Source organism: Anomalospiza imberbis, chromosome 5, assembly GCF_031753505.1.
Source record: "Anomalospiza imberbis isolate Cuckoo-Finch-1a 21T00152 chromosome 5, ASM3175350v1, whole genome shotgun sequence".
NCBI lineage: Eukaryota > Metazoa > Chordata > Aves > Passeriformes > Viduidae > Anomalospiza > Anomalospiza imberbis.
Window position 1 is genome coordinate 43,490,429 of NC_089685.1, and position 12,306 is coordinate 43,502,734.

The 12,306-nt window shown below is 38.4% G+C and overlaps 1 protein-coding gene across 6 annotated transcripts in view; it reads right to left on the bottom strand.

Moving 5' to 3' along the window:
- Positions 1-3,733: 3,733 nt before the first annotated feature.
- LOC137474093 (uncharacterized) overlaps positions 3,734-12,306 on the bottom strand; it is a 53,877-nt gene continuing 45,304 nt past the window's right edge. For 4 of the 6 annotated variants that reach the window (XR_010999145.1, XR_010999146.1, XR_010999147.1 and 1 more), the window contains 2 exons: positions 11,981-12,096; positions 3,734-7,862 (listed from right to left, as the gene is read on the bottom strand). Coding sequence is in view for 2 of the 6 variants with exons in the window: in XM_068190378.1 (XP_068046479.1) it covers positions 7,713-7,862; positions 11,981-12,096 (266 nt within the window). In the remaining 4 variants the exon portion in view is untranslated. The remainder of the gene's footprint in view (positions 7,863-11,980; positions 12,097-12,306) is intronic. The other 2 variants (XR_010999144.1, XM_068190379.1) reach the window with 2 other exon arrangements.

The window sequence follows — 12,306 nt, forward strand, 5'->3', positions numbered from 1 at the left end:
CAACTACCACTCAGTGAGGATGCTGTGTTCATACCTAAGTTGGAATAGCTGTATCACAGGAGGAGTTTGGTTTGATTCTACTTCATTGCTTTAGCATTTTCTAGTGCTTAAATGTTCCTCCTCTTGTAATATTCTACATCATGTAGCATTTTTTTCTTTCAGAAAAAGGAAAAAAACCTTTGTTCCATCTACAGTTTTAGGCATCGGCCCTCTAATAGAACGGGCTAGTTTGGAACATTATGCTGCTGCAGAGATCCCAGTGACTTCTTAAGCCTTCTTAGTAGATCCTTCTAAATAATCAGAAAATAAATATCTTATGTCCATCATATATTTTTATTGCATTTCCCTTCGAAAGCAATTTGGATAACCTAGGAAGGGGTTTGTTTCTTCTCTTAGTCTAGTGTAATTTTGCCAGCGTGTGTTTCCTACAGATTTTGCTAGGAGTACCACTCATCTTCTCAGTTGACAAGATGAGAAACTGTTAGTTTCTAAAGATACTACTGAATAACCTTTATTCCCTTGAACATCCTTTATTTGTGAAAAAAGCAATGTTGGATGTGTGTAAAAAGGCTACCTTTAAATACTTGTGGAAATTTTTACAGAAAACTAGTGCCAGTGCATTTTTAACTCTAAATGCCGGGTAGCTGATAATGGTTTATCATGGCAGAGCATGAAATTGTTTTGCTCCTTCGCTCGGTTTTGCTTATATCAGTCCATGCTCAAGCCAGCATGAGCCAAGTGATTTTGGCTCCTTATTAATGGTGTGTTGCTAACGTAATAAGTCTGCTGTTGTGAAGTAATATCTGTGGGGTCTCTGTGAAGGATGGCAGCTTAACTCTGTAAGTTCAATTGCATTAACATAATAATGGCTTTTTCTGCCTGGAATATAACTTTTAAAATAGATTGTAGCAATTTGTAGTACAACAACTTTTGGTATTTTCATCAATTTGTGGTGCCTGGTGAGGACTCTGGTGTGTAAGTGGGCTTACATCTCATGCAGTGTTGTATGTTCCAATGCATAAAATTGAGTCCCTTTTATTTTTGGAAAGCTGAGACCTAACTTATCACCATTTGGCTTCAGTGTAAGAAGAGATATCCTTGGACTAATTTAAACTTAAAATTATTTCCCCCATTCTTTTTCCCATATTTTTGCTTACTGCTGCCTAATGCTGCTAAGAAATTTTGCCTTACAGAGAAACCTTTACAGTCATAACCTTCTGTTTTGCCATTTGTCTGTTCTTGCCTGCCAAACCCTGTTTGTGATCAAAAATCCACAATCACTGTAGAAATACTGGCTTTCACAAAGTTTTCCAAACACTTTTGGATGCTTTTCAGGCATTTTGAGAGCTAAAAATCTATGATGTGCTTGGCTGCTATCTTTAAAGTACTTCCTCTTCTGACCAGTGGCTGGAAACTGTCTAAAACACGTGTTCACTACATGTACTCTGTGACCTTTTGTTACTAATTTGTAACATTGATGTTTTAAAATCTTTCCCTGCATTGGGATGCTGCTTTCAATCTTACGGTGTTTTCTTTTACTAAATCTTTTTCCTGGGTTACATGAGGCATGACACAATTAAGATACTACTCTGACAGTAATCTGAAGCTCTCTTCTTGGTTTTCTAGGTCTCAAACAATTGTCTTTGTTTCTCTTCACTTGAAAACTTGGATTTCACAATTCATCCACTTGATTAATGTTCCACTTCTATGCAAAAAAAAAAAAAAAAAATTGAAAGTTAGTTTGGGATTTCTGTTTTCTGTTGCCCTTGTTCTTTGTAATTGAAAACTTAAGTTGCGTAAAATTCGCAATGTTAAGTCTGTTCTAACTTTGTATCCAAGTTTGGGCACTTAGCCATTTGTTTTCTATCTAGTAGCTATTGAGCTCCAGAGCGTCTTAGGCTTGTTGCTGTGGATTGTAGACAGTTGGGTACATCTTACTGAGGGATTTTTGGTTTTTAAATGTCTCACTAAAAGTCTCCTCAGGCCTTGCTTGCCCTGCATGCCATTAGAATACTGTTTCAGTCACGTATCAAAACCTTTGCCCTTAATTCACAGAATCACAGAATTGTTAGGTTTGGAAGGGACCTCTGGAGATCATGTTGTCCAGCACTAGTGCTAAGGCAAGGTCACCTGCAGCAGGTGACAGGAATGCAGCCAGGTGCATTTGCAATGTCTACAGAGGAGAAAACTCCTCAACCTCCTTGGGCAGCCTGTTCCAGTGCTCCCGAACAGGAATTTGGACCATGTAAATCGCAGTTCAATGAATCTTTATCCCCAGATTAAAACAAACCGGATGCTTTTGAGACGGTTTTTTCCCTTCGGTGTGCGGCGCGGGAGCTGCCGTGCAGGCTGTGTGTGCAGCACCGCCCAGGGCCGGGGAGGGACCGGGCCGGGCTCTGCGGGCAGCTTTAGCCCCGAGAGGCGGCCGTGGGCTGCTCCCTTAGTGACACTCGGGAGGACTGCAGCAAAAGGAGCTCCCTAGCACCTCCCAAAGGGCTTGCATTTAAAGGGTCAAAGGTTTTTTGCCTGTTTGCTTTAACTTTTGTAGGGTCTCTCAGAGACCAAAAAAAAGCTCCACCATCCCAGTCTGGGGAAAAAATGAGCTGACAGTGGGGCAGTAATGTGACCCATGTGACAAGTGTCATGACTTTGTTTCACTTCCCCATGATTGCAGTGAAGGCAACAGTTATCTGCCTGCCCATCTGCCCACCCATCCTTCCCTCCCTCCCCACCCCTCCAGCTATTAAGTTCTATAGGAAACTTCTCTCTTGCTGCTGTTATAATAGGTCTGAACTTCATCTGTCATGTCCTAATTGTGCTGTACCACAATAAATTGTTGTGGCAGGTCACTATAAGTCACAGTACCAACTGCTTGTTAAAGCCAGCGCTGCATTTCTCAGTTTCTCCAGTCTATGAACTTTAGCAGCTTCTCTGCTGTAATTTCTCACATGCTCATTCCATCCTCAAAGCCAATACAAAGTTATAAAATTGAGAGATAAAATAGATGGAGGCTGCATTCCTCATCCCTAATAGATAATGTATATTTTATTTTAATGTTACAATACAACAAAATTGACCTACAACAAACCCACTAGTCACCAGTATAAAGGAACAAATTGTGTACCTATGATACATAAAATTTGGGATTATCTCCAAGATTGAGACAGATACTAATTAGGCATGTAAACCTGAGTTAATCTTCACAGGCTCCCCTTATGGTCAGTCAGCACAGAAGAAGTACATGCACAAGGCAGTTGATCTTATTTTAACATTTTATTGTCCAGAATATGTCACACAATTGTTCTCTGGAGATGCATTTTTATTTTCTGTGAAGGGAGGTTGAAGATGAGATTTTTTTATATATGTAGGGGCCTTTCTCTTTTTTTACTATTATTTTTTTTAATTTAGGAGCACAACTATGCAAAATACTCTTAAAATTCAGATAAAATAATTTTTGGTGTTTCTGCTAGCCTTCAATAGTATGTAGTCTGTATATAGGAGCTCTTAGTTTTCTATATAGAGTAATTAACACACATTTAATTTGTAAATGTACACAGTGTATGAGATTTTAATCTCACCTTGTATTTAATCAACCCTGTAATGCTAAAAATAATAAGCTGTTTGGAGAAATAAGATAGTTACTTATTTATGTATCTTTCTGGCACCTCTTATAAAATGAGCCTATTATTTCAGCTGTTATCTTCAGGTACTTCTACAAAAACAAACATGATAAATTGTGATTTACTGGGCAATTTGCATGGAATTATCTGGAACTTTAAATGCAATTGATACAGAACATTAGTTCCACTGTGTATAACTACAGCTGTTGGAACACTGCAGATCAGACAGTGGGAGGTATCTGGAAGCTGCATGAACTAAATAGCATGTTTGGTCAGCAATTTTGCATCTCATGGCTTCTGAAGGAGTAAAAGTTTATGGTCTGGCATGCCACTTTATTAAAGGTCATGATGTAGGTGTTATGTATCACTAAGTTTCTCGTTTTGTAGAGACAACACAAGGTGTTGGCACAGCCAATGGAGCTAAGAAGCTTTGCCAACTGGTCTTTATCAATCATAAATACAGAAAAAAGTTGCGCTTATATTCGGCTTTACTGCTTGTCAAGATGAAAAACAGTGTCAGGTCAGAGGCAGTTTACGTTTTAAATAAGATCAGTTTTGACTGCTACCAAAGTTTAATTACTCAGCAAAAGGATCCCCCTACCAGCAAAATGTGAGATGATTAAAAAATCTGCAAGAACTGTTTTTTAGCATCTCTTCTGCTAAAACTAATAAAATTTTGACCATGAAAGTTACAGAGAAAAATTAAAAGAACAGTGAAAAGTTATTGCACTAAGCCATTACCATGTTGAATAAAAATAACCCTAAGCAAAAGATTAAACTATTGAAGCATGACCCTCCTGTACAAACATGTATTTCCTACTCACTAATGGTAACAAAACAGAGCTTAATAGTTTCATGCAAAGATTAGTGTTTCTTAAACAATCCTAGTCATTAGCACCAAGTTTTTTAAACACTGCTGAGGTTTCTTGTCTTAAAAATTACTAGTTTCTCATTCATGTGTTTGATTTGTTTAAACAAATAATATGCTAAGTACTGTTTTTCTGAAGCCAGCATCTGTAGGAGTTAAACTGCATCAGAGCGGTGCTGCAGGAGTGGTCTTCACCTTTGCTTTAGTTAAGACAAACTGATGAATTTTATTGAATAATAAACAAATGCTAGGAAAAAAAATTCCTTGACCCTTAATTAGTTAACATTTGTTTCACTGGTATAAGTAACATAAGACTTCATATCCTTTTTAAAATTTATTTTGTAATTTTTCATACTGACTGGTTTCAGTATAGGTTCATTTGTTATTTTCCAAGAATAGATGTTTACAGAATTCCCTTTCCCCCATGCCATTTTTCCTACAGTTAAAACCCTGGCATTAGTGATGGAGTAACAGAGTGGTAGCAAGTTCCACAAAATTTAGAACTAGATTAAGAAAAAAAGATTTCCGCTACAGAGTAGAAGCACAGAGAAAATATAATTCATGGAAAATTTATCATAAGCAGAGATCGGAAAAATGACAGAGAAGTTGCCTTTCTAGAGCATATATTTGTATTAAAATACTGAAAGAAACACGCTGTAGTTTTGGCTGCATGGGGTAACAAGTAGCTGGCTTTATATGGCCATATTTGTTTAAGATTTGAAGTGAACCCAGAGAGGCCACTGGTAAGGCTGAAAGGTGACACCGTGGGCTGTGAAGAGAAGAGCAGCAGTGGTTAGTGCCTTCACAGTGCCTAGCCAGGCCCTGTCCAGTCCAGGCACAAAAGCTTGAATTGTTAGAACTGGGTGAGTGTTTTGTTTCAATACGACCAAGATTTTAGCTTACAACTTTGTGGAAATTATGCAGGAAAAGCCTTATGTTTCTTTACCAGTGCTGCATTTATTCTGCAGTGAAAATACCTGTGTAACTCTGGCAGGTGAAACCAGGACCCTGGGCTTCACCACACCACGGTGGCGCCGGCAGCAGAGAGACGTTCATGATCCCTCTGGGCACGTTGTTACTGTGGCAGTCTGGGAGCAAAGCTCAGGCCCCTGCTGCTGCTCCCACACCTCCACAAGCCCTCCTGAAAGCAATGGCTTCCCACTGCTGCAGGGACAGCACCAAGCAGCACTCCCAAGGTCACATCTTGCTTGACTTCACAAGACGAGCTCTTCTAAACCAGCCAAGCTGGCTGCGCCCTCAAAGCTTACGACATCCCAGAATGTGCAACACGTACCTCACTCTGATGCTAGGAAAGCACCCTTCTCACAGGCTGTGGAGCAGTTTCACACAATTTCACAAACTTCAAACTGGAAGATAACACAGGAAAATCAGAATTGCATGTTGGCTCTAGATGGGCACCAGAAGGAGTCCAAGGAGCACTGTGGGATGTGAATGTGGGAGTCTGCTCTATAGGGAACTAGTGTGAATATAAGCCATATATATTCCTCTTACGTTCCCAGTATAAGTCCTTCTTGACATCAGGGACATTATTTTTAATTTAGAAATACAAAGTTGCTGTCTGAAATCAGGTAGTGTGAACCCACAGCATTTTTAGAGATTACCTGATCTTAGATTACCTTTGTCTGTTCAGAGTACCAAGTCTAAATGAGTCTGGTACAGGCTTATATATACAGCAACTCACACATGTAGTTTTTTCTAAACAATTTCAGTCACCAGTCCAGCATCTCCCGTTCAGAGATGCCCCAGTTGAGACTCCTGTAAAAATAAAAGGATTTTTCTTCTGAATAAACAAATATGCAGAGAAGAAAGTGCATTTCTGTAATACCAAAAAAAAAAATCTGCATTTAGGAGCAAGCATCTTCTTGCACAGTCAGATTGGAATAAATGAACCATACAAAAGGTCACTAAATGTCATTGTTCTGTAATTTTCAGTCTTCAGAGGATCAAAGAAATCTGAAGAAATGGTTCAAGTTGAGAGACTTGGCAAAATAATGAGGTGAAAGGCTTCCAAAGTTTTCTGGAGGAAAAACCCCTACAGCAATTGGACATAATTCTTAAATCTTCCTTTAGGCATTAATGAATACAAATGTGTATCCTCTTTAGGGTTCATGAAACGTCAACAAAAGAAAATAGTAGTCTAAAAACCAAAGAGCTGTTTTTCAGTTCTTCCCAGGGCATAAGGGTTTTGTTTATTCAAAGATCCGTAACACTGGCAAATAAGCTGTTCCCTTTAAATACCTTGCCAGGTATTGTTTTTGTTTGGTTTTTTTTTTCCTTTTCAGCTGTACTTGTATGATAAATTAATTTGCTAGAAATACACTACCAGTTTAGCATAGATTATTTTAACCATTAATCTCTTTACGTGGCATATTTTGCCCCCTTAGAGCAGTTAGAGCAGCCCAAGGAACTGATCTTAAAATGTCCAAGGACATTAAAAGATACACTTCAGTGAATTGCTGAAGTGTAGCTCAGAAGCATAACTGATCAGTCATTTGAAGAATTTCATTGTTGTTGCTATGCCTTTTTGATCAGCCAGTCCAAAGGGATTTCATTAACATCTCACTTGTACCTCTGACTAAGAAGAAATTTTGAATAGATTGTGAAAGCCTCTAGAAATAAGCTATTTTTAAGTACTAAGCATATTAATGCAAATTGAGTAGAAACAGCTGTTATTTACATTCTTTGGACAGATGATTTCACTCCCTGATGGATAGGGGAAGAAAAAAAGCCACTGAAAGATTGAAATGCCCTTAAAGAAATTGGCAAATTTGGGATCAAATAAAAATACATGCAATGAACCACATTGTTGGGTGGTATGAACTGGTAAAGCTTTCCAGGTTTGACACCATAACATTATATAGCCCACCTGCCAGAAGGACTTGAAGAGCTCTTTGTATTTCTTGGAGAAAGTAGTGGGAGAGGTTGAAGGAATGAATATGCTGAAACAAAGGCATATGAACAAATTCCTGTTTCAGCCTTTTATGCAATGGCTAGCTGATAACCTGGCATTTTCAAAAATAGTCTCCCCAAACAAAGCCCCCATTGACAATAAGATTTTGCTATGGACTTATGTTAGAGATTATGTTCTGAAAAAAATTATAAAAGCTCCTGAAAAATGTAAGCAGCATATTCTAGACCAGTGTGCCTGAAAGTAGAGGACTGTGCTGCAGGGAAAAGAAAGCACAGTGTGAAATTTAGACCCTTCATGAAGTCAAGCTTTTTACTGGCCTGGCAGAGGCCCTACTGTATGTCCTCCATTTACCTGGAGCAGGTCCCTGCTCACATGTTCCACTGGAAAGCTCATGCTCCCTTCTGCCAGTCCTGCTTCTATTTGTAACATCATGGGCAAACACCTAGAGTAGAAAGAAATAATACTCTCCTCAGGAAAGGTAAGGCATGTTTAAAAATGTATACAAAATATGGCTGCTATAATTTGGCCCAAACCCACTCATTCAAATCAGCGATAGGAACCTGGGACAGGGAATTAAAGGTGGGATTGTTTTGCTGGCTTTTCCTTATAGAAGGAAAAGGACTTGACATACCTACCACAGCTACAGCTCAAGCACCACAGAACCACTTGATTCTTAAGAGCCTGGGAAGTGATTTCCTCCAAGATTAGTTCTGTTTGACTTTAGGATTGCTTTGTGCCTGCCTGCACACAAAACCTGGCAAAGGTAGGAGAGAACTTTCATTCTTGTTCCATTTTAGGTACACTCTTACCTGCTGCTCTGTCTTACGCAAAAGATACGTCCGATGGCTAAACACATCCTTTCCTTCCTCACCAGAACAAAGGCTGATCTATAGCAGCAGGTTTTGCAGCTTCCTTCTGTCTAGCATCATGTGGCATGAAATGCTGGAGAAAAATTCTGCTGTGCCTCAGGCATCTTTCCAGATCACATTTATTCACAGAGGGATAATTTGTCAGAGAAATGAGCTCTGAAGAGACTACTAAAATTAGTGTTAAATTTTGAAATGTAGGGCAATGGCACTGAAAGTCAGAAAATATGTCTAGCCCAAACTCACACTTTATAAAACGCTTTGCATATTTTGTAATAATTATGGATATTATTTCCCCTTCTCCATTCATTTATGAGGACAGAGAGAATAACAAACTTAAGCAAACCTGAATTTGGTTACACAGAGCAATCTGTTAATTCTGGTATATGGCAGTAGAGGGCATCTAAGGACTTCAAGTCACATATGGCAAGGGATTAAAATCAGATGGCTGAAGGAGTTATTACTCTCCGCCCAAGCCGTTCACCCCACCTCAGGACAGAATTACCACCTCATGACCAAACAGCTCACAAGGCTGCTCCTGATCGATGGCAGTTTTGAAGCCACACTGAAACTGGGGTTGTTCTTAAAACACCAGTCTGAAAGCTGAAGTTGTTAATGAGGAGATGCATGAGTTAATTTCTCTTCCCTGCTGCAGGCAGAGCTCTGTCAGAGCCACAGGATGGTTTTGGGTACAGTACAGGGGGAGATACTGCTTCAAGCAGCCTGTCCAATTTTGTATAGTACTGTTTGAGCTTTAATTTCCACATACCTGGAGGAGCAAGCAATTCTGGGAATGGACAGGCTGTGCCAAGAAAAGGTGAGATGTGGACCAATGCTCTTTCCTTAACCAGAAAGAGTAGCCCTATGTCTGTTTCCTCGCCTGATCCTTAAAACTGCCAGCTCTTCTGGCTAGTATTTCAGGTTACGTCCTCCCAATATGCCAGACAGATACAGGACGATGCGTTGAGTCATCCTGACAAAGAGCAAGCACTAATCCTGACAAACAGAGAGAAGGTAGTTGGCAGCTAGCGCTGTTTTCTTGTCATCTGTCTAGGTTTGTATGACATTCCACATCCAGCCTCTATACTGAAGCAGGGAAAGCAGCCATGCCTATCTTGAGCCAAAAGAAGCCAACACGTCAGAGGCAGGTTAAGTTCATTACCTGACACTAACACTTAATGCAGTAATCTGAAAAATGTATTTGAACCCAGCAGCATATTCACATACAACAGGCAACTTATTTTCAATTAACTGTAAGAAGTTTAAGGTTATATAAATACATTAGGAAATGTTGATTATCCTGTTATTCAAACTCCTAAGTACAGCAACACATCAGGCCTTATGCTGAAGTCTATTATAGCCTTAGCCTGAAATTTAAAAGTGGCTCATGCCCAAAAAAAGGTTCTACAACTCATTTAATGATTCACAGTACTCCTAAAATGATATTCATCTGTCTGCTTTCCATGGCAGCACTTTCAATCATAAACACTTAATTGTAGGAATTCATCCTCAAAGCCAAACAGCTCTGGGTGAATTAAACTATCCTTAATGTAAGAACTAGAACAGTGACTTAAAATTAATCTTTTTCTGATGGGAGGCCATTTATTCAGAGACACATAACCCAGTTTCTACTTCACTTTACTTTTCACTCAAAAATCTCCCCTTTAGAGATAGGCACTGCATCACCTGTTTTAGTTTTCCCTATTAGTTTCAAAATTGACTCTCTGCCAACAAAGAAACTTTATTACTTATGGATTGGCAAAGCATAGGAGAGCTGCCTTCATGCTGCCTGTCAGGAAAACTTTTTTCACAGACATTACTTGCTCTCTTTTACTTTGAGGCGCAGGACTCGCAACTGGCAGAAAAACATCTCAAGCCTCCTCAAGCATAAAAGGCTTGTTTTTTCTGGCAGCATTTAGGAAAAGAATGCAAGATTTCACTGTGCTTTCAGCTGTGCTGTCTCTAGGATTTTTCAAGTTAAAAAATAAAAAAAAAACCAAACCCAAGAGTGTATGTTTCTCTAAAAATCCAAAACTTCAAGGAGCATGGTTCTGAACATGTGTGTGTTTAGGTGTAGTGCATATATATACCTATATGCTCTTTCTCAGCCAAAAAAACAAGTCACAATCACAGCATTTTATGCTATAATCTGAATATTAAAATCCTTATCAAATATTCTCCTAGTAGTTGTTTGAAGACTGTATCAAAAATTGTCCTTTCCAGCAGTCCTTTTTTCTACCTTTTCCATAAGAAAAAAGCACGAATGAGAAGAAAATGCTATCAAAGCATGTATATTTACAACTTATTCTCCAGTAACTTTCAGCAATATTTGGCTAGCTTTAGTCAGAGTGAAACTCGATAATTCACAAAATAACATAGTGATAGACCAGAATTCTGTTGTTTATAAAGAAGCCTAACATAACATAAAGTAAAAACTGCTGTGTAAATTATCCTTGTTTTTTTATACTTAGTACCCTGTGTCACCACGTTCTACTTTTCCTTTATATGCCTATCAAAAGTATTTTTATGTTATTTCAGTTTTACCTTAAATTGTAAATAGTGAATTGGAGAAACTAAGCAAGCACTACATTTAATTATTTTCATTGAAAATCCCAAGTGACTAGGTAACCTCTTACTCAATGCAGGTTAGGCCTTTACTTTTAGATAGTTGATAGCACAGGATGAGATGAGAATCGGACTTAAATGCCATCTTTTTATGGTCAGTTTCATGCTTGACAGTGATTATCTGTCTATCTATCCACTGAATCAAAGGGAATGATCCTTCTTTTTATCAACTGTCTCTGAAAGAAAAGAATCTGGATGTTATTTCCATGTACTACTCTCTTGGTGCTGTCTTTTGATGTTTGCTTTTAAATCCCAGGTGCTGGTTTCCTTTTCGAGCCTGATTTATAGAAATTATTCACTGAATTATTTTATTATTCTCCTTTACCAAATGGATATTAAGAAAAGCAAAGCATTTACATGTGAATAGATAAAAATTGCAGGAAATAAGGTGGCAGCTGGTAAAGAGTAAAACTGTTTGGTATAAATCTTAATCTATTTCATCAAAACATTCTGTTCCTCAAGCAGCTGGAAAGAGCAGGGTGATCCCATACACTGAAATATTTGTTTTCTCTATGTTTTATTTATTAAGAACTCTTTGTGAAATAAGCAAACCTCTCTCCTAACTGCTAAGTGAGAAATCCTCAAAGAGTTCACATTGCAGACCTTTCTCGTGCTGTGGAGTTACAATTAACTCATTCCAATTTGCTGGAGCTAAAGGCTCAATATTCATATTTTTCTGCTCAAGAACCAGACAGGGAAACCATGGCAGCTGTACACTGTTATTTAGACTAGTTAGGGTAAACAGTTGTTAAAATACGTTCAGTAAGTAGACCTATGTGATAAGCAATAGCTGTCCTTTTAACTGAAGGGTATTTTAACTGACCAAATGGTATGCCATGGATAATAGATATTCTGTGCTGCATCTCTGGGAAGTTAAGGGTGAAGAGAGGAAGGAAAGGCCCTTTGTATTCTTCCAGGTAGCTAGGTAAATCTATCTTAATAAACCAGTAAATCTTTTCAGTGAATCAGAGCAAATTTAGCAAAATCAGCTGAGTCAAAAACACATTACCCCCCTTTCCCCCCCCCCGCTCACATCATATTATATAAATAAATCAGCATACTAGCTCACCAGTAAATTTGGCATACTTTTCAGGAACAAAGTGAAAATAATTTCTAGTAACAGGCACTTCTCAGGACTGTAAAAACGTTGTTGCCTCCTTCCTTGGTCCTGAAAGGAATTTTTGCCTAAAGGAAAAATAAAAAATAAATTCACTCATCCTTCCCTATCTTGAGCATATGATTTGAATGTATCAGAAACAATATATTCTGCTTGTGATTTTCAAGAACGCTTAATGTTCATATTTTCACTACTAATACAAAACTTGATTTAAAATACCTACTATATGGATGATATACAGTCAGAATAAACATTCATGAATAGCAGAATCAGGGAAA